The sequence below is a fragment of the Agelaius phoeniceus genome, chromosome 23 (assembly GCF_051311805.1).
Source record: "Agelaius phoeniceus isolate bAgePho1 chromosome 23, bAgePho1.hap1, whole genome shotgun sequence".
In the NCBI taxonomy this organism is placed as follows: Eukaryota; Metazoa; Chordata; class Aves; order Passeriformes; family Icteridae; genus Agelaius; species Agelaius phoeniceus.
In genome coordinates, this window is record NC_135287.1 from 2,264,062 (window position 1) to 2,289,363 (window position 25,302).

The 25,302-nt window shown below is 54.3% G+C and overlaps 3 protein-coding genes across 4 annotated transcripts; 2 read left to right on the forward strand and 1 right to left on the reverse strand.

The window, feature by feature from the left end:
* The first annotated feature begins 2,856 nt into the window (after nucleotides 1-2,856).
* On the forward strand, nucleotides 2,857-13,494 carry FAM118B (family with sequence similarity 118 member B). 2 transcript variants are annotated; one of them, XM_077190025.1, is made up of 8 exons: nucleotides 2,857-3,156; nucleotides 6,880-6,957; nucleotides 8,913-9,165; nucleotides 9,961-10,188; nucleotides 11,350-11,478; nucleotides 12,139-12,424; nucleotides 12,917-12,976; nucleotides 13,047-13,494. In XM_077190025.1, exons 2-8 carry the CDS (start codon nucleotides 6,887-6,889, stop codon nucleotides 13,247-13,249), a joined length of 1,230 nt encoding a protein of 409 aa, XP_077046140.1. In that variant the 5' UTR covers nucleotides 2,857-3,156; nucleotides 6,880-6,886; the 3' UTR covers nucleotides 13,250-13,494. The 2 variants fall into 2 exon arrangements, with proteins under 2 accessions (XP_077046140.1, XP_077046141.1); XM_077190026.1 differs by having other exon boundaries at nucleotides 2,858-3,156; nucleotides 13,064-13,225.
* A 97-nt stretch (nucleotides 13,495-13,591) lies between these two features.
* On the reverse strand, nucleotides 13,592-19,899 carry SRPRA (SRP receptor subunit alpha). Its single transcript, XM_054647337.2, has 14 exons — nucleotides 19,717-19,899; nucleotides 18,910-18,993; nucleotides 17,937-18,100; nucleotides 17,680-17,840; nucleotides 17,405-17,558; nucleotides 16,792-16,942; nucleotides 16,523-16,629; nucleotides 16,214-16,332; nucleotides 15,845-15,931; nucleotides 15,582-15,754; nucleotides 15,286-15,499; nucleotides 15,046-15,209; nucleotides 14,825-14,923; nucleotides 13,592-14,606 (listed from the first exon to the last, which is right to left on the reverse strand). Exons 1-14 carry the CDS (start codon nucleotides 19,834-19,836, stop codon nucleotides 14,478-14,480), a joined length of 1,926 nt encoding a protein of 641 aa, XP_054503312.2. The 5' UTR covers nucleotides 19,837-19,899; the 3' UTR covers nucleotides 13,592-14,477.
* A 77-nt stretch (nucleotides 19,900-19,976) lies between these two features.
* On the forward strand, nucleotides 19,977-24,574 carry FOXRED1 (FAD dependent oxidoreductase domain containing 1). The gene is made up of 10 exons (XM_054647462.2): nucleotides 19,977-20,157; nucleotides 20,950-21,194; nucleotides 21,315-21,425; nucleotides 21,502-21,620; nucleotides 21,708-21,802; nucleotides 21,980-22,081; nucleotides 22,159-22,226; nucleotides 22,309-22,457; nucleotides 23,202-23,331; nucleotides 23,407-24,574. Exons 1-10 carry the CDS (start codon nucleotides 19,992-19,994, stop codon nucleotides 23,764-23,766), a joined length of 1,545 nt encoding a protein of 514 aa, XP_054503437.2. The 5' UTR covers nucleotides 19,977-19,991; the 3' UTR covers nucleotides 23,767-24,574.
* The last annotated feature ends 728 nt before the right edge of the window (nucleotides 24,575-25,302 follow it).

Genomic DNA, 25,302 nt, shown 5'->3' on the forward strand with positions numbered 1-25,302 from the left:
CTCCTCATCATCCTCAACCCCTCCTCCTTGGGAGATGGAACCAGGACTCACCTGGAGCTCATCTCTCACAGGGCATTGAGGAGGAACCACCTGTGAGAGATGAGCTCCAGGTGAGTCCAGTTCCATCCCCAAGAACCTGGGGGGGTCTCCAGGGCCCACATGCCCATCCAGCTCCCTGACAGGCTGTTCCTGGCACAGGAGGTTTCCCCATCTCTTCCCTGCCTAGTGGACAATGCCTGGACCTCTGATGTGGACACTGTCCCACACCCCATGGGACACCAGGAGAAGGGGCCCTGGGGTCCAGCCCTGCTGCTGAATGTGTCCTTCCCTCTCCCATCCGAGTCCTCACCCTGGATAACAGCAAAGGCCCCTGAACTCAGATCCCCAGAGAAGCTGGCCCTGGCACTCACACAGGAGCATCTCCAGAGTGAGCCCAGGGTGGACCAGAGCACAAAGCTGGGTCAGCATCTCCCTCACTGTTAACCCTGAAGCAGAGTAGTGACCATCACACCCCACTGTGCACAGTACCACAGCTCCAGCTGTGGGGTCCCCAAACTGCAGGAGCTGGGCCAGGATCCACCAAGGTGGGTCCTCACCTCTAGCCCAGCAGAGAGAATTGTAGAACCCCAGAAGAGTTTGGGGTGGAAGGGACCTTAAAGACCATCTTGTTCCAAGTCCCTTCCAGCAATCCAGCTAGCTCCAAGCACTGGCCTTTGAAGGCCTGGCCTTGGCAGATGGCCATGCTCACCTAACTCAGTGTGTTCATGGAGATGCCCAGTGCCCATCACCCCAATTTCTGGACTGCTGCACCAGTCCCCAAAACCCAATCCCACCATCCCCTATCTGCTTGCAAGCTGACTGGGACAACAACCCCTACACCTCCATGCCTGAAGGGAAGCATTCCCCTCAGGGAAAGTCCCATGTCCTCTGACCCCATTTAACCTCAACATCCCATGCCAGGGCTAGCCAAGACTCCCCTTCATCAATGCCACCATGAGCCAGCTGTGCCCCAGGACTGAATCCACCTCCTTGCTGAGCACACTGCTGTTTGCTTCCTCACCCCCAAGGACCTTGGAGTCTCCTGAGAAGGAGGGCTGAAGGTCAGGAGATCCCCCAAAACCCACCAGCACCTGTCAGACTTTTGGTGACTCCATGCCCACCCCACCACTGTGTCCCACAGGTCTTTGAAGAGCTCCCATTGGACACAATGTTCCTCCATGCCACCACCTGGCTGTGGCTTCCACAGGTGCTTCCATGTCTACTCACCCACCACCTTCAGTAAAACAACAGACCAGGGCACAGCAGCACAAAACACAAAACCTTGTGAAATGGGGGGGCTCCCAGATGGCTTTGCCCCCTTGCTATAAACACCTCTCCATGCCCAAGGATTTCCCAAGCCAAGCCATCTCTGAGCCCTGGGAGGCAGCTTGGGGGTGCAGGAGCAGGCAGGATCCTCCTGCAGGGCCCCCAGCCCACCCTCAGACACTGTGCTGAGAGCAGATGAACCTGGGCAGCCTGTGCCCAAAAATGCAATGAACTCCCTGAGAACTGGGCTCCTCCCCACCCCCTGCCACTATCTTGGCTGCCTTTCTCTCCACCAAGCAGGGGACACCAATTGGCCCCTTGGTGGCCAAATCCCAAAGGAAAAAGCCCAAGGCCGAGTGGTACCGAGCCCCACAGGGACCCACAGGCTACCACCAGCCATGGGCCCAGCACCACTCATCCCACTGGGACCCATTTCCCATTAGTCCCTGCCCCTGCACTGCTGCCACCACCCCAAAAATCAACTCCTCACCCGAGGACAGGACCCACAGGAGGGCAAGTCACCTGCCTGTGTGAGTCACACCACCTGGAAACCCCAAAGAGGGAACCTGAGCGAGGGTGAGCCCACAAACCCTAAACCCCACGAGGCAGCACCATCTGGATCAACCTCCACCCTACCTCAGCAATAACAGAATCATTATTAAAGGAGTAATTAACCAGGCACAGCTCGATTCACAGCGTGCCTCGACCCAGCAGCAGCACCACGCTGAAATTCCTGCAGCAGGAGTTCCGAAGCCTGTAGTTTACAGGAGTGCCTGGGGAATTTACAAACAGCAAAGACCAGCTGCTGAAAGGCAGGGTCAAATAGTTCTGGGGGAGAAAATAAGGCTAATTTTGTCCCTAAAACCACCATGAACGTTTCATTTACGGTGCCAGTACAGAATAGTGCGCAGCTACCCAGAAAACAGAATAGTTCTTCTCCTGGAAAGCTCTAAGTACACCCAAATATATTCCGCCACATATATGCCAAATATATATTCCGCCACATATATGCCTGAAGGCATCACAGGGGCGGCCAGGCCCAGGCACCGCGTGTACCTCATAGGGCTGGAGACGCGGTCGCACATACAGGAACCCAGGCAACGGCAGCTGGCGGAGAAGAAGGCCCTGAGGGGTAGGGGGGCACGGGAACACCTCCAGGCCCAGCGCGGGCGCGGCCCCGGCCCGGACGGACAGATAGACCCGACAGACAGACCCGACAGACAGACAGACCCGTTTGGCACCGCCTCCGGCCCAGCACTGGGCCGCGCATGCGCCCGCGCCTTTTATAGCCCCGCGAGGCGCCGCGAGAGCATCGCCGCGTTCCCACGCCTGGCCCCGCCCCTTCCGCTGCCAGCCAGGGACGGGGCGGGGCTGGATGGAGGCGGGGCCAACTCGTCCCGCGGGGCGGGGCGTGGCCGGGCGTGGGGCGGGGCAGTGTCTCCTCAATGGGGCCGCGCGCGCGGCGCCAGGTGCGTGCGGGGCGCGCAGCATGCGGCGGGGGGCGGGCAGGGCGCGGTTGCCATGGAGACAGCGGGGGGGGAGCTGTTGCCATAGCGACGGCGGCCGCCATAGCAGGGGGGGTGGTCCCATGGCCGCCGGCCTGAGGGGACGGAGCGGCCTGAGGGGAGCGCAGGGACCGGCGGGGCCGGGGGTGCGCCGGGGCACCGGGAAACCTCCGGCAGCGGCGGGCGGCCCGGCCGAGGCTCGGCCCCGCCGTCGCCTTCTATAAAAGCTGGTTTTTATTGATGTGTCCCCGTGGGAAAGGAGCTTCGGCGTCCTCCCCGCCTGCTGAATGCCCGTGTTGTTGTTTTTCCCGCAGCTTTAGTGAGGAGGGCACAACGGAGAGCACAGGTAAGGGCTCGAGCAGAGCCGAAGGTGTGATCCCCCCTCCCCGCTTCCCTCGGCAGAGTCGGTTCTGGAAAGGCAGCGGGGGTCTGTGGGATACAGAGCTCCGCCAGGCTTTGCTGTGTCACTGCCTCTCCTTGCTCATGGAGCCATTGGGAAGCACGTGGAGAATCACAGCGTTGAATAAAAACCTCTGGTGTGTTTTGTCTCGCGTCCAGGGAGGCTGAATCCTGTGTTTTTGTGGCTTGGATAGGAGTAGGGCTTGTCCTCGGTCCCATTGTCCCTGGAGCTTGTGTTTTTCTAGGATGCTTTTGATCCAGATCCAGTGCAGCTCCCACGTGGAGGGGTAGGCTTGGGAATTGGCCAGGGACAGCTCAACTTTCAGCTGAAACAAAGTGGCTTTTACACTATCTTATCCCAACACCTTCAAGTGCGGAATTGAAAGAGAAGCTGGTAGTGACATCTTTGCTGGTGGCAGTTCTCAGCACTCAGAGAAGCTGAAAATAATGGATGAGCGGTAGGTTTGTACTTGTCTCTTTTGGGAATTTGTGGGGGCTCTTCTGGAGGAGCCCATCTTCCAGCGTGGTGCTGGATCACTTGGCTTCATTTTTAAACATCCAGGTATAGCTTTAGTTGTGTGTTGGGTGCTGAGCATGGAAATGGTGTCAGCAGCAACTTCTCCATGAGGTGGGGGAGAAAATGTTGTATTAATTCCCCATTTTGGTTCTGCAGGTTGGGCTCTGGTGTTGACTGTATGGTGTGGTTGTGTTTTACAGAGCTGCAGAGAGGGTTTTGTAAATACACACCCTGTGTGAACCTCGGCCGCGTTTGACACACGTGGTGTTCAGGTGTTTGCTTTTACCTGGGATACACCTTCACATTTCCAACATTTCTGCAGCTGGATGTGTCTGTGTCACACAGGGAGTTGCTGTGGTTGAGTTTCTCCAGTTTTAGTGACTTGGGCACAGTTTAAAGCTGAAGTCTGGAAGGCTTTAGGATAAATTAAGGGATTTCTGTGGTGTGGAGGGAGAAAAAGAACTCAGCAAACCCACACAGGGAGTCTCTTTCAACCCTGATAAAAGTGATGGGGACAAGGCTGGGACAGAGGAAAGGGGCAGCTGAGCCAGGAATCCATGGAGTGTTGTGTTTATAGTCTTCAGCTCCCTGTAGTCTAAATAGCTGGAAAGTTCCCAATGTCTGAAGAAGGCTGGAGAGACACTTCTTATCTTCTGAGTGCCTGTGGCTCCCTCTCCTCCATGGCACCTGTGTTCCCAGGGGAACCTGCAGTACCTGATGTGGTTTTTTCCCATGGCAGTGTCATGCTCTGAGGTAATTCAATTTAATTTTGGCTACCTCAGCTGTGCCAGCACAATCCATCCCTCTAGCAAGCAGAGTTTCTCCCCAGGACTAAAAACTGGAGGTTTCTATTTCTTGGCTGAATCCCCATGAATTCTTTTTAAAACCTGTAATAACTTTTTTGGAACTAGGCTGTATTTATAATGGGTTTTTGTTCCTTTATGGCTCTCTGCACTGAATAATAGACTTGAAGGTTGAAGGTCATTATATCAGAAAAGCTTAAAAGGTGATTATAATTCCAAAAGGTGTTTTTTCCTAAGTTTAAAATTGCTTTTGAAATGTCATTTAGAGGCACTTAAAATTGATTTGATGGCTCCATTCCTGCTGTTAATAGCACGGGAATGTGCAGGGTGAGTGAGATGGGAGCAGTGCTGAGGCAGGTGGAAGCAAACAGGGGAGTTCTAGGTGGGAGTTTACAAACAACCTTGATATTCGAGCCTCAGCTGATGATTCACAATGCAAAGATAATTATGAGCTTAAATTATATCCAATTTAAAAAGCAAGGAAGGATTTACCTTTAGCTGCAGCTCTGCTTCTGCACAGGGGCTGAGGGCAGACCTGGCACCAGCAGCAGCTCAAAACTTCCCTCTGAAACACTCCAGTTATCTATTGTTAGTGCCTGCCTTATCTAAAGCATCTTTGCACCACTAAATAAAATCTGGCTGGCTTTGTGAAAGCAGCCTGTCCTTCTAGAAAAATCAGCTAATCCAAAAGGAGAGATGGGACCCTCCTAGGAAGGAAAAAGAGGGGCTCTTTCCCCCTTTATCCTGATTGTGCTTGGCTGCATCCACTCAGCAGGGATTTGATGGTGAATCTGACAGATCTGTGTCCAGCAGGTCCTCCTGTCTTCCTGTGAGTCACTTTGGTCTTTGGAGATGTTAACCCCCCAAAACAGTTCACCTGACAGGTTGCAGGTATTCAGAGGTGATGAGGCTGCAGAGGTTCATTGTCAGAGCAGCACTGAGCTCCTGGGCTGAGTGTGGGTTGGAAAAATACAGGGTGCAATGTTCACAAGAGTGTGTGATGGAGGAGCCCTGCCTGGCATGCACAGAGTGGGGGGAAAACAGGAGATTCCTCACTTGCTAAGGGCCTTTGACACTTATCCAAAATCTGGGCCCAGTAAGATAAAAAGGTGATTATTTAGAGTGATGAGCAGCAGTGTTCAGTAATGTTTCAAGATGTAGGTAGTGAAAACCAGCTCTTTGGATGAAAAACAGCTCTTTGAGGTGTTCTGTTGGTACAATGATTTATTATTGAGAAGGTGATGTGATGGAAAGTGTCCCTGCCCATGGCAGGGGTGGAACGACACGAGCTCTAAGGGCCTGTCCAGCCCAAACCAATCCATAATGCCATTGTATAAAGTTTTCTGAAGGGGTCAGAGGGTAAAGGCTGCACCAATCTGAGCTCCTGACAGTGTCACTTTGCCCTGTCCAGCACTGAAGGGTGGTGCTTTCCTAGAATACTGGCTGATTTCTCACATGATCCATGCCAGCACTTGCAGGTCCTACCTGGAGAGACCTGCCGTTGTCACCTGCTGGGCTGCCAGGGAGCAATCACAGCATGTCATCTCTAGAACAAACCCTCAGATCTCTCTGAGATGGCAAAACCTGCAAAAACTCAGTGATTTTGGGTCAGCAGCTCTTCCTCAGCATTTCCTCTGGCCAAAAGCCCTTGTCTAACAGAGTTTTTGATGGACTCTTCATTACAATTGGCAAAGAAAAAGCAGAAGAGAGTGGACAGTTCTGTGAATTTTCATTTCCTTTTCATAGACTTACTTTGGAGAAGTGGGAGAGTGCTGCGTGCTGGCAGAGCTTTTGTGTTTTATGTGACGGGCTGTTGAAAGAGTTCTCAAACTGCACTTCCTTCCCGTGGGCTTTAAGGTCATTTCCCAGTGCTTGCAGACTCATGGCGGGCTGGGAAATCCTTCTCTCATCACCAGGGAATGAAATGCTCTCCGTGGGTTTTTGGAGCCAACAAAAATCTCTTTGTCTTCTCTTCCCTCCCACTGTTTCCCAAGCAGCAAGTTTGCTGACAGGCCTTGTGGGGAAGGGGGGAGTGCTGCTCCAAGATCCAGGCTCTCAGGGAAAACGAGCTGCTGAGGTGGAACAAAGGGTCTGGCAAAGTGTGTTTTGCTGAGGCAATCACACCTGGGAAAAACAGCCAAGGATTTTATGGTAAAAGAGGTTAAGGAAGAGGATGAGACTGTGGGACAAAGTTCAGAGACAAAAACATGCAATTCTCAGCCCAGAGGTGATCTTGGAACGATAACAAACCTGAGATTTATCCACCTGTGCAAAGCTGGATCTGTAAAACCTCGTTGTTGTGGTGGTGTCCATGTGCAGTGACTCCGCTTTGGTGATTTGTCTGCTACAGAAACTGGATGGCTTCTACGGTGAGCCTGGGCAAGGAAACATTGTTGGAAGATGGAATGCCACCTGCAAAAAAGCCCAGGTAATTTTCATTATGCTCCAGTGAATTTGTTCTAACCAGAGCCTTTTCCTTTGCCTCGCATTGTTCTTTAAGGATTGTGACCCCTGGCGACCGCGGCTGTTTTGTTTCCTGATCCAAGAGCTGTGTGCTGGCTTCTGGCCGTGCCCTGGGCTTTCCTGCTGTTTGTGGAACAAACACCTTCACACCCAGAGTGTACTTTTTTTTTGGTTTTAACCCTCAGCCAGGGGATGGGGTCGCTCTCAAAGCTGTATTTTGCTGTCCTGTCTCCATGGTCCTGTTCACTCGCAGTGTCAGGTCGGACATGGTGTTTGTGCTTCTTCGCTTGAGTTGGGTGGTGGTTTCCAGGAGGACAGAGTTACTCAAATTCGTATGGTTGAGCTGCATGTAAAGGCTAAATAATTCACTCTGAGGCTCCTGGTGCTTAGAAGTAGGCTGTCTTACAGTTCTGTGAGTGGAATCTGACTGGTGGATAATTCTGTCTGCCAGAAACTGAGACTGTGGCTGCTGCAGGCTCAAAAGTTCTTGTGAACAAGCACCTAATTCAGCTGGGGGGTTGTCTCCCACTAATTTGATTTATTTGCAAGTTCTGGAGGGCTGCAGGATAGTACTGTATGGTCTCGAGGTTGATCTGTGACCCTGGAATGTGCAGAAGAGACGCTGGAAGACAATTTTTTCCTTGCTCAGGATATCAAGGTAGAAACAAGTGCATTTATCAGAAGGGCAGGCATGCAGGACATTAAGACTTGGTTATTTGTTATTATTTTGGATTTCAGTCCCTGTATTTCCAATAGTGTTTTTATACTAGCTCATTAGCCTGAATACTAGTTTATTCCTCACAAGAGGCTTGCAGTCCTAAAATTAAACCTTGTTTATCAGCAGTAACAGTGAAGCCCTCCTCGAGGAAAGGGTTAACAAGTCTGTTTTCATAGGCAGGGGCTGAGGGAAGGCACAGCTCCATCTGTGTGGTGTTGGTTTCCTCTCCCCTTCTCACTAAATATCACGTGTTTGCTGATAAAGCCCATTTCTTCCATACAAGTTGCTTTCCCAGGCTGCTGCTCCAATCCTGGGAAGCTGCAGCAGATCCCTGCTGCAGAAAGCAGCTGGACACCAGGCAAGGCAAGGCAAAGAGCAACACATCTGCTTAATAAATGCTAAAGGTCACATTTAAAAGATCTGTGCAGGTGTAAAGCCAGGAAAACAGGGAGGAGGGGAGGAGGAATAAGGAGAACACAGCGCTGCAGCCCTTTCATGTGACTCTGTATCATCTGGATATTCTAAAAAATTGGCCTTGAGCATCTTGCTGACATTGCAGGCATCACAGGGAAGGGATTGCTGGTACAGCTGAGGGGGTTCCTCAGCAAACTGGGGCTGGGCCCCTCCAGGGCAGATCTAGGAGGAAGCCTTCCTTGCTTTTGTCTGTGCTGGCATAAGTGGGGCTGTTGTCTCAAGGGCCCTGTTCTGCACCTTGTTTAAACCAGGTCACATTTCTGACCTGCATGGGATCTGACACACGTTTTATCTCGGGACACAGAGCGTCTGTGTCTCATTCTCTCGTGTTCACCACCCCTTTCCCATGCCCTCCAGCCCTCCATGTAACTTTTATTAATAGACTTCCCTTATTCCAGATTTTTAGTGGATTAGCTTTGCTGCAGAAGCACCCCAGGGCATCATTGACTTCCCCAGTAACCATCATGGTAACAGATTTGATTCCCAAAATGTTGTAATTAGGGACCTTGTATTGGGAGCATTTGTGCTGCTGATCCATGCAGCTGCCTGCTGTCCTCTAAGGATACCAAGCTGCTCCTCTCACACTCTGTTTATCAGAGAGCCCATTGGATATTTGATACAAAATTTAGGCACAGGGTACCTCCCTCTCCCTCAGTCTGTGTGTGCCACCACCCCAGACACCCTTCCCCTCATGGTGGTACCAGCTGTGCTCCTTTCTTCTTTTGCAGGAAGCTGTTGCCAAGTCTCAAAACCAAGAAGCCTCGGGAACTTGTGTTGGTGATTGGGACAGGAATTAGTGCTGCAGTTGCTCCCCAGGTCCCAGCACTGAAGTCCTGGAAGGGGCTGATTCAGGCCCTCCTGGATGCTGCTATTGACTTTGATCTCCTGGAAGATGAGGAGAGCAAAAGGTTCCAGAAGTGTCTTCATGAAGACAAGAACCTGGTCCATGTTGCCCATGACCTTATTCAGAAGCTGTCTCCGGTCAGTGTGCTTGTACCTGCCTTGAGCATAGGATTTGGCTTTTGGAAATTGCCAGATTTAGTTCTCCAGTAATGGTGCCCCCATCCCACCAATTCCTCTGTGTACAAGGAACCACAGGTGCACTTACTGTGCCAGGTGCCTGAGACATAACCCTGCTGTGGATGTGGGTTTTGGGTATTTCACCTGGACCCAGATGATTAAAGGGATGGAGCACCTTTCTATGAGAAAAGGCTGAGAAAAGTGGGATTGTTAAACCTGGAGAAGAAGGCTTCAGTGGTGACCTAACTGTGGCCTTCCAATACCTGAAGGGAGCTGACAAGAAAGATGGAGAGAAACTGTGGACAAGGGGCTGGAGTGACAGGACAAGGGGGAATGGCTTCACACAGCCAGAGGGCAGGGCTAGATGGGCTATTGGGAAGAAATTCTTCCTTGTGAAGGGGGTGAGATTGGCCAGAGAAGCTGTGGCTGCCCCATCCCTGGGAGTGTTCCAGGCCAGGCTGGAGGGGTTTGGAGCAACCTGGGATAGTGAAAGGTGTCCCTGCCCATGGCACAGAGTGGGATGAGATGGCAGAGTGGGCTTTAAGGTCTTTCCCAACCCAAACCAGTCTGGGATTCTGTGATCCTATGACTATGCTGAAGGAGAGCACCCACCCTGGTGCAGCCAAGGCTCTGTGTTTGCCCTACAAGGACCCAGAGCTTTGCAGGGTGTTGGGAAATGTGGGCAGTTTTTCACGGGGCCATTTGGTGTGAGGTGTTGCAGGGCTGGCTCTGATCTCAATCTTCTCTCCTTCTCAGCGCACAAGCAACGTTCGCTCAACCTTTTTCAAGGACTGTTTATACGAGGTGTTTGATGACCTGGAATCCAAAATGGAAGATTCTGGGAAGCAGCTGCTTCAGTCTGTGCTTCACTTGATGGAAAATGGGGCCCTTGTGTTAACCACAAACTTTGATAACCTGCTGGAGCTGTATGCAGCACACCAAGGGAAGCACCTTGAGTCTCTTGACCTGACTGATGAAAAGAAGGTAAAGGATGATTATTTCTTTTGTCAGGGTCTGTGGTGGTGCAGAATGTGCTCTCATGCTGCCTGAGGGCATTGTTCTGATTGTAGTGGTTTAACTGGTGGCAGACAAGCTCCAGGCAGAGGCTCTGACTGTCCAGGGCAGCAAGCAGAGGAATGAGGAGGAACACTCCTTTCTGGAACGCTGGTTTGCTGGCTGCCATCCAGTGCTCAGGAGGAGTCCTTAAGCCTGCTATTCCTTTGATCTCTGTCCTTGAAACTTCTGGCTTGGCCTTGCTTCCACATAAGGCTCGGGTTGATGTTTCCAGCCCATATGAGAAACTCCATGCGAGATGCAAAGCTGAACTTTTTATTTTTATAAGGTGCTGCACAGTGCTTTTTGTGATGGGCGTTCAGGGCTACAGCCTTCAAGGCTCCCCTCTTGCCCCATGTCCTCTTCCTGGAATGGCTCCTCCTGCTGCACTCTCAGAGCTACTCTCTTTATGCAAAAATCCCTCCTCCTGCCCCAGTCAGGCTGTGAAACCCTGAGCTCTGCACCTGCTCACCTCATCTCTCCATCATAGGTTTTTCTGGTGGGGAGCATCTCATCCTTCTGTTTGTATGTTAAACACCCTCATTGTCTGTGTCCTGTGCAGTCCTTGCTCTCTTTTCATTCTCATTTCTGTGCTTCATGTTTCCTGCGTGACCTCTTAATCTACATGGCTGGAAGTACTTACAGTGTTACAAGTAAGCATTCTAATTATTGCAAGCTTAAACGAGCTGAGGTCTGCAGGAGTAAACCGAGAGCCTCAGAAGCAGCTGTCTGAAATGGAGGTCAGCTCAGCCAGTGACTCCCTCAGAGCCAGTAGGGGCCACAAAATAAAACTTGGTAGGCTTGAGAAACATGCTGAAAGAGGATTTGTAGTTTTTTCCCCTTTTTCTGGTCAATCTGGCATTTTGATTCAGTCTTCTCATCGCAGTCACCAGCCAGCTGAAGTGTTAACCCAAACAAGCACCCCAGGCTGTGGCTGCAGGCCATGGTGTGGAGGCTGAAGGAGGGGAGAAGATGAGAAGATGAGGAAGAAGCAGCCTCTTTGGAATGCTTCCCCAAAATGTTACATTTAGCAGTGCTGTGGTAGCCAACGTGATGCACTCACAGACGTTGCTGTGGGTTTGTGCTGTGCAGGTGCTGGAGTGGGCACAGGAGAAGAGGAAGCTCAGTGTCCTGCACATCCACGGCGTCTACACCAACCCCAGCGGCATCGTCCTGCACCCGGCTGGCTACCAGAACGTGCTGCGCAACACTGAGGTCATGGTGAGCCACGCTGGGCCAGCCTGGGCAGCTGCAGCTCCCACCAGGCACAGCTCAGCTGGGCTTTGCCTGAGCTTCACAGAGGGTGGGGGAGAATTCATTAGCTATGGGAAATAGGAGGGTGAATTCCCTGGCCTGCTGAGGTGCTGGAACACCTCCCATGTCACAAACATCTTTTATGAAAAATCCTTTGCTTAGGATTTTTCCTCCTGAGAAGCTGAGAGGCCTCAAGAATAAAATATAAACAATGATTTTCTGCTGCTGTGAAATGCAACAAGTAGATCTTTGATTGGCCCATGTTAGTTGTTTCTAATTAATAGCCAATCACAGTCAGCTAGCTCAGACTTTCTGTCCGAGACACAAGCCTTTGTTATTCATTCTTTCTTTTTCTATTCTTAGCTAGCCTTCTGATGAAATCCTTTCTTCTATTCTTTTAGTATACTTTTAATATAATATATATCATGAAATAATAAATCAAACCTTCTAAAACATAAAGTCAGATCCTCGTCTCTTCCCTCATCCTAAGACCCCTGTAAACACAGTCACACTCCCACACTTGCTGAAGGATGGCATTTCTGCAGAGCCTCCCCAGGGATAGGGCAGGTGTGTCTCTTGTGAGGATGAAGCTCACCTTGACCAAGAACATCTTTCCCTTTCTTAAAGCGAGAGATTCAGAAGCTGTATGAAAATAAGTCCTTCCTCTTCTTGGGCTGTGGTTGGACAGTTGATGACACCACGTTTCAGGCCCTGTTTTTAGAGGCTGTCAAGCACAAGTCAGACCTGGAGCACTTCATGCTGGTGCGGAGGGGGGATGTGGATGAGTTCAAGAAGCTCCGTGAGAACATGCTGGACAAAGGGATCAAAGTGATTTCCTACGGGGACGACTACGCTGACTTGCCCGAGTACTTTGAGCGGTTGACGAGCGAGATTGCCATGCGGGGCCGAGCAGGTAGGGACAGGGGCTGGGCTGGGGGACCCTTGGCTGGCACCGTGCACAGTAGACAGGGGTAGTAGCCCCTGTTCTCCATGCTATATAGATTCCTGAAGCCTTTTTTTTTTAAAAAAAAGTAAACATGTCTCTAAGTATAGCTGGATCTGCAGGTTACTTTTCTGAAAACACTGTATGTTTTAACAGTTTAGACAGCTGTGCTGCCTCCCATGCCTGCAAACTTTGTTTTTCATGTGCAGCTGTTTGTTCCCTTTTTAGTGAAGGCGCATTTAGTCGCATTTAGTCTCAGTGACCCTCGTGCTGCTCAGCCTGAGCCAATGCTTTTAAACAAGAGGTATCACTAATAAATCATAAAAATGGGGGGAAGTGGGTTCACTGGCCAGAGCCTTGCTGGCAGGCATTCTGAGGGTTAACCCAGCCAGGAAAGCCTGTGTGAAACCAGCACATGGGCAGCTGGCTCTCCACCTGAGACTGGTCTCTGCTCTGCCCCAGGTGTGCCCAAGGAGGGGCAGCAGCTGAACGGCTCTGCCGCTGCCCATGCAGAGGTAAAAGGTAAGGAAGGCTCTCTGGAGCCAGGGGCTTCACTCTGTGTTGCTCCCTGGAGTCCCAGACAGGTTTTCAGCCTTTGCTTCCATGCAGGATGCAGCCCCTGAGCCTGAGCCCTGCCCAGGCCCTGAGCTGTGGCAGGGGCTCCTGGGACAGGCCCAGGCCAGGCCAGCAGCCCCCAGGGAGGCCGGAGCCCACCACTGTCCCACTGCTGTCCAGCACCGAGCCAGGACCCTTGCGGCAGGGACGAGGCCAGGACAGAGCCTTGACCACGGATGAACAGCAGGTCTAACACAGCAATTGTGGTTTTACTGGGGCTGCGTGTGCCTGCGGAGCGCGGTATCCCCGAGGGAGCTGCAGCCTCCTCTAACTTCATACCTAGTGCTTTTATATTCTGTATTTCAATTTAAAAATGAAACTTGAGCTTTTTTTTTTTTTTACTGGAAGCTCTAGTTTTCTAGTCCTGTCTTTTTACTGTACAGTATTTTGTATGTTGAAGTTGTATTAAAGGCCCGCTCACTGAACTTTGGCTGCTGTATCATTTAAAGGCCCTTTCACCCCTCCTGGTGGGAGTTCATCTCCCCCAAACCCAGTAGGAAACAGGTCCTGGCTGGAGGCAAGTTATTTATACACAGAGAACAAATTATGAAGTTTATTTTATATAAATTATGTCTCTTAGCAGACAGCATTCAATTTATTGCACTATAGCACATCTGCAATACAGAGCTACAAGACAGTCAGAGGTTTGTATTACTCGGTGTAGCACTTCCAACCGGGATCAAGAGGCACTCGGAGCGGGGAGAAAGGGTGCAGGAAAGCAGCAAGCAGCCACCATTCTCTTCCAGTATTAATGTGGTTTGGTTTTTTTTCCTTTTTACTAGCAAATAATGCCAAGACCAGCAGGCAGGAGCCAGGAAGGGCACGCTGCCTTCCCCTTCTGGACCTGGCTGCTGCAGCTCTCCAGCTCCTGCCCAAATATGTGGTGTCTGGGGACCCTGCTTCCGAGTCCGGGTGAGGACAGATATGGGGGACTTTAAGGCAATTTAGCATGTCCCCTCCAGCCCAGCACAGACCATCACCTTTTTTTGGTTTATCAGCTTCGGTGGAGCTGCCACAAGCAGCAACATTATCAGCCAGATCTAACACTGCCCCTAAGCCCAAGTCCCTCCTGCCTCCGCCCTAAGCTGGTCTAAAAATCAAAAGCAGCTCAATAAAAAGCCTTCAAACCCACCAAAAAGCACAGCAGATCCTGGCACCACCCACCCCCCCGTGCAGCACGAACAATACAAAGCTCTGGATTCAGCCTCCACACAAGGGAGCCTGCGTCACTGGAGACAGAATGGAGGAACCCAGGGAAGGGCTTTTTCTGGATAAAAGGGGGTTTATCCAAAAAAAGTACTCCTCATGCTGCCATTCCTCCATTCTGTTCTGCACTACACGGGAAAGACTAGTTGGTGACAGGGTAAAGCAGGTTCTTCTGGGACATCTGCACACAGCGATTTGGTGTTTAGGCCTTCATGAGCGCTGCGACCACGGCCTTGGCGTTAAGGCTTCGCAGATCACAGTAGGTTTGTCCGGTACCAACGAAAACAATGGGCTTGCTCGTGATGTAGGTCATGGAGATGGCAGCACCCACCTGCCAGGGACAAGCAGCATCATGAAATCCACTGTTCCCCCTCAGGGAGCTCATCATTCATTCATCCCCCATGAGTGGAAACCAGACTTCTAAATTTGGTTCAATGGCTTAAACACAAGGAGAAAGTGCAGGAGTGCCCTGTGTATGACAGTTCCCATCTCTCCCCTCCAGTCACTGTCAGGAAGCTCTGTACAGAGTCCCCTCAGCAGCCTCCTTACCTTGTCATCAATAGTATCGAACTTGGTGAGGACGATCCCATCGATGAGCCGCGGTGTCTGGGCCATGGAGTGATCAGCCAGGGCCTTGTTGAACTTGACCTGAAGGAGAAAAAAGATCCGAGAAATGCGTTTGTGCTGCCACCATCCAATTCTCTGCTAAAACCTACAGAAATGGGTTCTTTTCCCTCTTTGATTCTCAAGAACAAAGCCTCCACACTCACCAGCTGATCCACAGCCTCATTTCCCACCAGGGCTTCCCCAACAAACAGGACCAGGTCGGGAGCGTTGACAGCAATGAGTTTGGCCAGTGCAGTCATCAGGGGTGCGTTGTCCTGCATGCGTCCCGCCGTGTCCACCAGCACCACGTCAAAGCCCTGGTTGCGAGCTGGGGCAGCAGGGAGGCAGCGTGAAGGACAGCACTGCCCCAGGACAGCATCCCCCGCCCCCAGCCCCACACATACCATAGGAGATGGCCTCCATGGCGATGCCCGCGGCGTCCTTGCCGTATCCCTTCTCGTAGAGCTGCACCATGGTGCGCCCGCCGTGGCTCTCCGGAGGGTGCAGCGCGTTGAGGCGGCGCGTGTGGGTGCGCAGCTGCTCCACCGCGCCCGCGCGGAACGTGTCACACGCGGCAATCAGGACGCTGAAGCCGTTCTCGATGAGCCAGAACGAGATCTGCAGCAGGCAGCAGACCAGAAAAGTAGCTACACAGCCTGACCCCATCACCCCACCCCTGTGAGCCAGGGTCCTGTCCTACCTTGGCCAGGTTGGTGGACTTCCCGACACCGTTGACACCACAGAAGGTGATGACGTAGGGCCGGCGATGGCGCTGGGCGTCCATGACATCGCGGAGGACGTCCACACGGCGCTGGGGCTGCAGGATCTGCACCAGGGCCTCCTGCAGCGCCTGCTTCACCGTCGAGGTTACCGCTGGGGAAAGGGGGTGCAAAGAGGACATGTCACACATGGGGAATGCTCCTGAGCTCCAAACCACACACTGGATGCCACACGGACACTTACTGGTGAATGTTCCCATCACCTTCCCTTCCAGTTTCTTGGCCACTGATTCACAGAGCTGCACTGCAATCTCAGCTGCCACATTTTTAGCTTGAGAAAGACCAAACAGGGAGTCAGCACTGCTGAGAAGGTTATGTACATCCCACTTCAGTGTCAAGGGAAGGATGGAGTCAGTGTGCAGGATTCCCACTGGATCTGACTGCTGCCCCCCTTTTGCTACCCTCTTAAGGGCTTCTCAGGGGTCAGATAGGAACTCACCACAGTTCCAGTGGGCAAGAATATCCCAAACCACAGGCACTACCCACACCAGGGCCCACCCAACAGAGCACAGGGAACTGCCACTGCTCCCTCACACCACGGACCCAGACGTACCAATCAAGTGATCTTTCATCTTCTCCAGCACAGGATCCATGTCCCCTCTGGTCAAGCTCTTGGAACCCACCAGGCCCTTCAGCATGCCAAACATGCCCCCCAGGCCACCCTTCTTCGCACTGTGGAGAAGCAGAAGAGTTACACTGAGGTTTGAAAACGATCATCTGCAAAGGTCAGATGCAGAAGGGCTTGCCCTGAGAGGACAAACACACCAGTTTGTGCTTCCTGCATTACTGGTTAGACTGGAACAGGAGTTACGGGAGAGAAATCAAGAACCATGTGACAAGCGAGGGCTGTGGGAGCCTCTACCTGGGTTTTGAAGGGTTCTGGACAACTTTCTCCTCTTCAGCTTCATCATCACTCTCATATTCCAGGTCATAGAGGCGGCCAGGCTCCCGATTTTTGTCCCCCAGGGCCTGTGAAGAGAACAAGCAGCTTTATGGGCTGAGTGCCACAATCCTTGTTTCATGTTTCTTCATGATCCCTTCTCATCCAGGCACAGAGACTGGACTGGATTCATAATGCCCAGCTGATCCCAGAGAATGCAAAACAGCAAACGGAGCCTGACTTTTCCCTACCATGTCAGGGTCAAACTCCTCCACAGGACAAGCCTCCGCGCTGCCGTTGGTAGCAGAATTACTGTAATCAAGTACTTTGGCATTAGAGTTCCCCAGATCCCACACCCGGGGCTTCTTCCCCTTCTCCTTCTGTGCATCGGGCTTCGGAGATCTGGTGGAACAAAGACCAGAAACACATTGTGTTCAGTGCAGGGAAGCAGCAGCCATCACCTCCTTAGGAGACATGAAAAATAAAAGCCTGGATTACCCAAAAAAGCATAAATTGACCAATTTGATCTCCAGAGTTTATTTATCTGAACTTTAACCCCATATGGCACCACTTCCCCTCAAGCCATATATCAATGCACTAATGCTGTCTGCTCACTAAAGACAGGTCTGGACTTCTCCCAGGGTTTCTGCATCTCCCAGCAAAGAAAATCAGGTTCTATTATCCCTCCAGGACACCCAGGTGTCTTCTCTCAATTTTTTCAGCAAGGAGAGAAATCAGGGAAATAAGGTCCAGGAAAGTGAGGTGACCCCAGGAAAGTGGCTTCCAGGGGTCACCAAAAGGAGAAGAGATTCAGCCATGGCCTAGTTCAAACATAGACAGACTGACCATGCCCTCATCACCCACCTGGACTTCTCCCCAGCTTTCATGTGTCTCCTGAAGAATTCCTCCCGGTTCTTCTGCAGGATTTCATCCTTGGTCAGTTCCTCCTTGTCTCCTGCTGCTGAGAGCTGCTTGTCACCCGCAGATGCTTTACTGGGTGCTGCCACAGCTTCAGTTCCTGACAGGAAGAGCCCCAACACAAGCTCAGTCCAGCACCAAGTGGATTGGGAAAGCACAGCCTGCAGCACATTGCTCTGGAATATTTATTTCCCTCTCATTTATCTTCCCCATCAACTCACCATCTTTTTTGGAACCTTTGTTCTTCTTGTTCTTGACCTTCTCCTTTGGTTTCTCCCCTCGGGTTTCAATCATACACTTGACAGTCTTCTGGGATTTCAGAGACTGCTCAAACGTCTTCATTACCATGGGAGCTCGGACTTTGCTGCTTTCCTCTGCATCCCTGCAGGGAGGTGACCCATTAGCCTGGATTTCAGCTCTTCCCCCGCTCCCATCTCTGCTCAAAACAGAAATTTAAGACAAAACCCAAGCTCTGTACCGGAGGAGGCGCATGAAGTCATCTTTAAAGTCAAAGGTGCCATTTAGGAGGCCCAGGGCTCCTTTCTGCTGGAACTCATTGCGGTACTTGTCCCTGAACTCCTTATGGACGTCGTCTATCAACTTGTCCACGTAGGTTAGAGTCAGGATCTTCTGGAAGCCCACCTGCCAAGGAGCATGGCCAACAGACACTGCACTTCCAGCTCATTCTACAGCAGCAAGCAAGCAAAAACCTCTCTGTTTAATTCAGAGTTCTTTAACTTGGGCAAGCTTCAGCATCCATGCACTTTCTGCTCCACCTTCCCAAATTTTTAAAATGCCCCCAAAAAGGTGAAAAACAGCCTAGAGCTTCACTTCAACAGGTGACTCTAACACACAGAGGCTGTCTCATGGCAACAGGGACACGTAGGGCAACGGGAGAAAACCTTTAGCTTATCTGTGGGTCAACAGGAAAAGCAGTATGGATATATGGAGATAAGGTGCCAGGAGACTAAAAAAGAGAGTGTTAAATGCTCCATAAAGTGAAGGGAATGATAACTTCTGGCTTTTTTTCAATAGCTCTGGCCAAAGTGAAGTTTTACAAGGCTGCAGCTTCTATTTGAGGTTTGATTAGTTTTAATCCTGTTGCAGATGATTAAAATAAGCTGCTACTGCAGGGGCATTCAGCTGACAGACACCCATGTCCCCACTTCTGGGGGGAGCCTGGCTACACTGGGGTCACTGCTCAACATCCCCTGAATTGCTCTTCAGAGCACCTCACCCCCCAAAATCCCAGAGACAGCAGAGGAGCCAAACCACTCTGGGAGCTGAGGTCCAGCCCTAGGCAATGCAAACAGCTGTCTGCTCAAACCCCAGCACAGCAGGAACTGTTCCCACTCTTTTCTGGGGAAATCCCCTTCCTTTAGGTTGGAGGCACATGGGGGGCTGGAGGGACCCTCCTGCCACCACAGGGGTGCCTGGAGAGGGTCACTTACCACAAACACCAGCTCAAACTGGTTGTCCAGTTTGTACTTAAGCGTGAGGGCTTCATGGGTGAAGGAGTTGTTGCCACCTCTCTCCTGGGGGAGAGGAGCTGTCAGAATGGGGGTGCCAGCAGCACCCACCATCCCCTCATGCCTGTCATCCCCCTCTCCCCAGCATCATCCCTGTCACCCCCCTTTCCCAAAGCAGTCCAGCATTCCTTACACATGGCCCCACATACCCTGGGCAGGTGGTCCCATCCATCCCCCCTCAGCTGGGTGATCCCACCCACCCCGGGGTGGCCGTGCCCCCTCTGCCCCATCCCAGACAGGTGGTCCCATCCAAGTCTGTCGCCTCCCCAGGGTGATGGTCCCATCCACATCCCCCAAATGGGTGACCCCACACCCATCCCCACTCCCAGAGCTGGTCGTGCCTGTGTGTCCCCTCCAACAGGTGATTCCCACCTGTGTGCCACCCATCTCCTACCCAGGTAGATGGTCCCACTCCTATCCGTCCTCTCCCACCCTCACCGGGCTGATCCCATTCCCCCAGAGCTGTTCGTGCCCGTGGTTCCCCCGCCCCACGCAGGTGGTCCCGCTCCCCATTCCCCCGCCAGCTCCGTGGGCTCAGCTGATGTCCCTTCCCAGGCAGACGGTCCCATCCCGCCTCCCCGCCATGTCTGTGGCCTCAGCTCTCTCCTCCCCAGGCAGACGGGTCCCACCGCCCCCCTCCCTCAGGGCAGCCGGGCGCTCCCTCTCCCCCCTCGCCAGGTATGTGACCCCTACCCAACCCTGCTCCCCCGGCAGCCGGCCCCGCCCGACCTGCAGGAGGACGGAGCGGATGAGGGCGTTGACGGGGGCGGTGGCGGCGGGCCCGCGCACGCCCTGGAAGCACCACAGGACGAGGCCGCCCTTGCTGAAGATGGTGAAGAAGTCGAGCATGGCGGCGGCGCCGGGCCCGGCGGGGCGCACACGTCGCTCTGCCCCGCGCTTCCGCCGGAAGCCCCGCCCCCCCGCGCCATTGGCGGGATGGCGACGGGCGGGGGCGGGGCCAAGGCCCGGCCCAGTGGGCGGGGCCACAGGAAGGGGGCGGGACCATGCTGCGGTGGGGGCGCGCTCTGCGCGCGCGGGGAGCGGGGGGGTTTGGGGGGGGGACCCCGGAACCGGGGAGGGTCCCGGTATGGACCCCGGTATGGGGCCCGGCAGGGGTCCCGAGCCGCCCCCTCCGCACCGCGGCTCCGCTCAGCTCCGACTTCTTCCGCGGTGAGATGCGGAGGGGTCCCCGGCACCGCACCGGGGATTTGGGGGACATGAGGGGAGGGGGAAGAATGGAGGGGGGTCGGGGTGTGGATGGCAGGGAATGGGGAGGGGGTCAGGTAAATTGGGGTGTCCCAGGGAACGGAGAGGTTGCTGGGGTGTATGAGGATTGGGGTCGGGATTGCTGGGAACGGGGGGCGCTGGGAATGGGGGGGAGCTGGGAATGGAGGGGCGCTGGGAACGAGGAGGAGCTGGGAATAGGGGGGCGTTGGGAATGGGGTCGCTAGGAATGGAGGGCGCTGGGAATGCAGGGGCGCTGGGAATGGAGGGGCGCTGGGAACGGGGTCGCTGGGGTGGTTCCGGTCTATATGGGAGCGTGCCAGAGGGACCTGGGGGCGATCCCTGGGGGCGGTCCCTGGGAGCTGTGGGGATGGCAGGGAGCATTGCTGGGGCTGGGGAGAGTTGGGCGGTCGGGGGTCTCCGAGGGGACTGGGGGGCTCCACCGGGCCCAGGGGACACTGGAGGGGTGCCAAGGGGGCTGTCGGAGGATCCTGGTGGAGGTCTTGGGTGATTCCCAGAGCGGACTCTGGACTCGCAGCGGGAGGCACTGGTATCATTCCAGGTTACTGGAAGCGTTCTGGTGGTTCACAGAGGGTTCGGGGGTGTTTTCCCGGTGACCCAGGGGGACCTGAGGTGGGGGGTATCCTGGGAATGTCCTAGAGGGGTTCTGGGGGATGCAGAGGTACCGGGGCTGCCGGCCGTGCCCCCCCAGGCTCGGCAGCCCCCGCTCCGCCGCAGAGCTGGGGCAGAGCCTGGAGCGCATGGCACAGACCCTGCGGGATCAGCTGCCGGCCGCGGGGAGCGCCGGGGGCGGCTGGATCCCCCCGGGCACCCACCCCGACCCCCGGCCCCCCGACGAGGCCGACGTGGTGGTGGTGGGCGGCGGCGTGGTGGGCTGGTCCGTGGCCTACTGGCTGAAGGTGCTGGAGGGCCGGCGGCGGCGGCACGGAATGAGGGTGCTCGTGGTGGAGCGGGACCCTATGGTGAGACACCCCCGCCCAGGGCAGGCTGTGGCCCTCGGGACCCCCCTGAACCCCTTCTATTCTGGGTATTCAGAGCCTTCAGTATCAGTATGAGTATCTTTGGGTATTTATATCCTTCAGTATTCCAGAGCCTCCACAGTGCTGTCGGCAGGGGGGATCCGGCAGCAGTTTTCCCTCCGGGAAAATATCCAAATGTCCCGATTCTCTGCCAGCTTCCTCCGCAACATCAATGTACGTGGGGTTAGATGGGCTGGGGTAATTTGGGGAGTCCAGCCCCGCTCACTGTGGTCCCCGTGTCCCCTTACAGGAATACCTTGGGGTGCCAAATGAGCCCCCCATCGACATCCAGTTCCGGCCTGGGGGGTACCTGTTCCTCGCATCCCCCCAGAACGCTGCTGCCCTCGAGGCCACCGTCCAATTGCAGAGGTGGGGGACACACATGGGACCCTCCCCGGGGGGGTTTCAGGGGCTGGGGGTTATCCTGACCCTCCTCCACATGTTGTCCATCCCCAGGGATGAAGGGGCACAGGTGACCTTGCTGTCCCCCACCCAGCTGAAGGAGAAATTCCCCTGGATGAACACGGAGGATGTGGCTGTGGCGTCTTATGGTATGTGTGGGATGATGGGGGAGGGCATAGAGACCCCCCTCAACATCTTTCTTCATCCTCATCCTCCTGATGCATCCTTCATCCTGGCTTTGTTTATGGAAGGGGAGGTCCAGCTCTCCACAGTGCATGTATTGGGGGGGGTCACACAGTAGTTTCCCCCTGTGTTTCCCTGCCCAGGTCTGGAGGATGAAGGCTGGTTCGACCCCTGGACCCTCCTCAACGCTTTCCGGCGCAAAGCCACATCCCTGGGAGTCCAGAGCTGCTCCGGGGAGGTGCGAGGTGAGGGATGGGGGTGCACAGCAAGGCTTCCCCCCTGCCACCCCCAGGAGCCCCCACCTGACCCCAAAACCCTCCAGCTTTTGTCACCTCGACCAACTACGTGATGTCGTCAGCGCCGCCGTCTGCGCGCATCAAATACGTCCACGTGAGTGTGTGTGTGTCCCCCTGGCTCCCTGGGAGTGCCCCTGAGCCCCTGCAGCCCTGACCCCCTGTCTGTGCCCTCCCAGGTCCACATGCCAGACAGCCTGGAGTACCAGCCCGTGGCCTGTGCCATCGTGGTCAATGCCGCGGGCGCCTGGGCTGGGAAGCTGCTGGAGGCAGAGGGGCTGCCCCGGGGGCTGTGCCAGCCCCCCCTGCCCATCCAGCCCAGGAAGAGGTACTGGGGCTCACAGCAGGGACAGCCTGGCAGCACCCCTCTGATGGGGGTCAGCTCCTGGGCTCAGAGTGAGGGCACACCCCAGGAACTCCTTTTTCAGGGGGTGATGCCCTTGGTGCTGGTTTGGGGGGTACTTTAGCACTGTGTCATGGGGGAGCACCTCAGCACTTTTATTTTGGGAGGAGGGTGTTATCCTGGCCCCCTGTGTCTATGAGGGGGTGACATGAACCCTCAGGTGCTATTTTGCGGGGTCACAGAATGGGACATACATCCCAGCACCCACCACCCTCCAACTTCTGGGGGGGATGGTGAGCTTCCTCAGTTTGTTATTTTGGGTAGGGTCTTGCATCCTGGAGCTCCCATTATTCCTCAAGTGCCCTCAGCCCCATTGTCCCCATTATGTCCTCATACTCCCCATCCCAGTGTCCCCATTATCCCCCTCAGTGTCACCTATTGCCCCCCAGCCCTAGTATCCACAGTATTCTCCCAATATTCCCAGTACCCCCATTATTCCCCCAGTGCCCCCATTACCTTGCCAGTGCTCCCAGCCCTATTACCCCCATTACCCCCACAGTACTTTAATTATCCCCCCAGTGCCCACAGCCCCTCCAGTGTGCCTAGGAGTGACATGACCTCCTCAATGTTATTTTTCTGGGGGGGACAAACATCTCCACATCCCAGCCCCACTGCACCACACTGGGGGACAAGATGAGCACCTCTCACACTCTTTTGGGGGTTCCCCAGGTATGTGTTCACCTGGCACTGCCCCAACGGCCCTGGCCTCTCCTGCCCCTTCCTCATCGACACCTCTGGTGCTTATTTCCGTCCTGACGGTGCTGCCGGGAACTACCTGGGCGGGATGAGCCCTCCTGAGGTGAGCCCACGGGGTCCCCTCAGATCACTCACCCCCCTGTTCCTTATCAGACACCTCCAGCTTATCCTTTTCCAGGAGGAAGAGCCGGATCCCAGCGATCTCTCGGTGGATCACGATTATTTCCAGGAGCAGATCTGGCCCCGGCTGGCTCGGCGGGTCCCAGCCTTCGAATCCCTGCGGGTCAGGGGCTCTTGGGCAGGGTACTACGACTACAACACCTTCGACCAGAACGGGGTGCTGGGCCCGCACCCCCGGCTGGAGAACCTGTTTTCAGCTGCGGGGTTTAGTGGCCACGGGCTGCAGCACGCGCCGGCCGCTGGCAGGGCCCTGGCCGAGCTGGTGCTCAGGGGCCGCTTTGAGACCCTGGACCTGCGGAGGCTGGGCTGGAACAGGCTGCTGGATGGGGAGCCACTGCAGGAGCACGGCGTGGTTTGATGGGGGCGGGGAGGGGGGAAACTGAGGCACAGCCGTGGACCCCCTCCCCAGGCCAGAGGTGGCGTCCTGTAGGAATAAAATGGATGGATGGATGATGAGTGTGCCAGAGAATTAATGGGGTCCATGCCTGCCATGCTCCCTCCACCAGTGCTACCAGTGTCCTCCCAGTATCCTCAGTTCTAATGTCCCCATTGACACCTTCCACAACTTCAGTGTCCCCACTACACTCCATTCCTTCCCAATATACCCATTATGTTCCCATACCTGCAGTCCCCAGGATCTCAGTGTTACCTACTGCCTCCCCAGTTCCCCCTAATCTCAGTGTCCTCACAGTGTTCCATTGCCCCAGTGCTCCCATTATCCAGTGCTCCAATCCCCTCCAGCCCCAGTACCCCCATTATGTTCCTATCCTCCAGATCCAGTGTCCATGTTATCCCCCCAGTGTCCCTCGCTGTCCCCACAGTGTCCCCTCTAACCCCTATTCCCTTCAGTGTGGTATTCACATTCTCTGAACAGAGAGAGACATAATTCTCTCTCCCAGAATTTTTCCTGGGGAAGGCAGTGAGAGAGAAGAAATAAAACAATTATCTCTACTTGCTGCTCCTGTTTGGCACATGTGGAATGTGTTATGGTTATTGTTTACCAAGAGTGATTTGTTAATTGGACCAGTGATGGTTGTTTGGACAGATTGACCAATTGGGTCAAAGCTGTCTGGAAAGGGTCACAGGTTTTTTTTAGTGTAGTTTAGTATAGAGTATAGTATAGTATGTAATGTAGCCTAAATAAAGCTTTTCATCAGCCTTCTGAATCTTGGAGTCAGAGCACGTTATTCCCCAGCTGGGGGACACCTGCATCGATGCCCCCAGTGCTTCCATTATGATCCAGTGCCCTCAATATTCCCCCCGTGCCTCCAGCCCCAGTATCCCCCCAGTGTTCCCAATATCCCTCCAGTGCCCCAGCTCCAGTATGTCCATTCCCCCCTGTATCCCCAGTGCCCCAGCCCCAGTACTCCCATTCCCCCCAGTATCCCCAGTATGCCCCCACTATTCCCAGTGTTCCCAGTGCCCCTGGCCCCAGTATCCCCGCATTGTTCCCACAGTGCCCCCAGCCCCAGAACACCCATTCCCTTCAGTATCCCCCCAGTGTTCCCGCAGTGCCCCAGCTCCAGTAAGCCCATTCCTCCCAGTGTTCCCAGTATTCCCCCAGTGTTCCAGTGCCCCAGCCCCAGTACTCCCATTCCCCCTGGTATCCCCAGTATCCCTACAGTGCCCCAGCCCCAGTGTGCCCATTCCTCTGATATCCCCTCAGTGTTCCCACTATCCCCCCAGTGCCTCAGCCCCAGTATGCCCATTCCCCCTAGTATTCCAGTGCCCCCGGCCCCAGTACATCCATTCTCCCCGGTATCCCCAGTGTTCCCGCAGTGCCCCAGCCCCAGTACTCCCACTCCCCCCAGTATCTCCAGTATCCTCCCAGTGTTCCCAGTATCCCCCCAGTGTTCCCAATACCCTTCCCCGTGCATGTGGCGCCCTCTGGCGG

Excerpts from the sequence above, each read along its gene's own strand:
- FAM118B (XM_077190025.1), top strand. The coding sequence starts at position 6,887 with ATGGCTTCTACGGTGAGCCTGGGCAAGGAAACATTGTTGGAAGATGGA. Across the intron at positions 11,479-12,138 it reads TGCGCAACACTGAGGTCATG|CGAGAGATTCAGAAGCTGTA; the intron begins GTGAGCCACGCT and ends CCTTTCTTAAAG. Across the intron at positions 12,977-13,046 it reads TGCCCATGCAGAGGTAAAAG|CCTTTGCTTCCATGCAGGAT; the intron begins GTAAGGAAGGCT and ends ACAGGTTTTCAG.
- FOXRED1 (XM_054647462.2), top strand. The coding sequence starts at position 19,992 with ATGCTGCGGTGGGGGCGCGCTCTGCGCGCGCGGGGAGCGGGGGGGTTT. Across the intron at positions 20,158-20,949 it reads CAGCTCCGACTTCTTCCGCG|AGCTGGGGCAGAGCCTGGAG; the intron begins GTGAGATGCGGA and ends GCTCCGCCGCAG. Across the intron at positions 21,195-21,314 it reads TGGTGGAGCGGGACCCTATG|TATTCCAGAGCCTCCACAGT; the intron begins GTGAGACACCCC and ends TATATCCTTCAG.
- SRPRA (XM_054647337.2), bottom strand. The coding sequence starts at position 19,836 with ATGCTCGACTTCTTCACCATCTTCAGCAAGGGCGGCCTCGTCCTGTGG. Across the intron at positions 17,559-17,679 it reads CAAAGGTTCCAAAAAAGATG|GAACTGAAGCTGTGGCAGCA; the intron begins GTGAGTTGATGG and ends TCTTCCTGTCAG. Across the intron at positions 16,333-16,522 it reads CAGAACCCTTCAAAACCCAG|TGCGAAGAAGGGTGGCCTGG; the intron begins GTAGAGGCTCCC and ends GCTTCTCCACAG.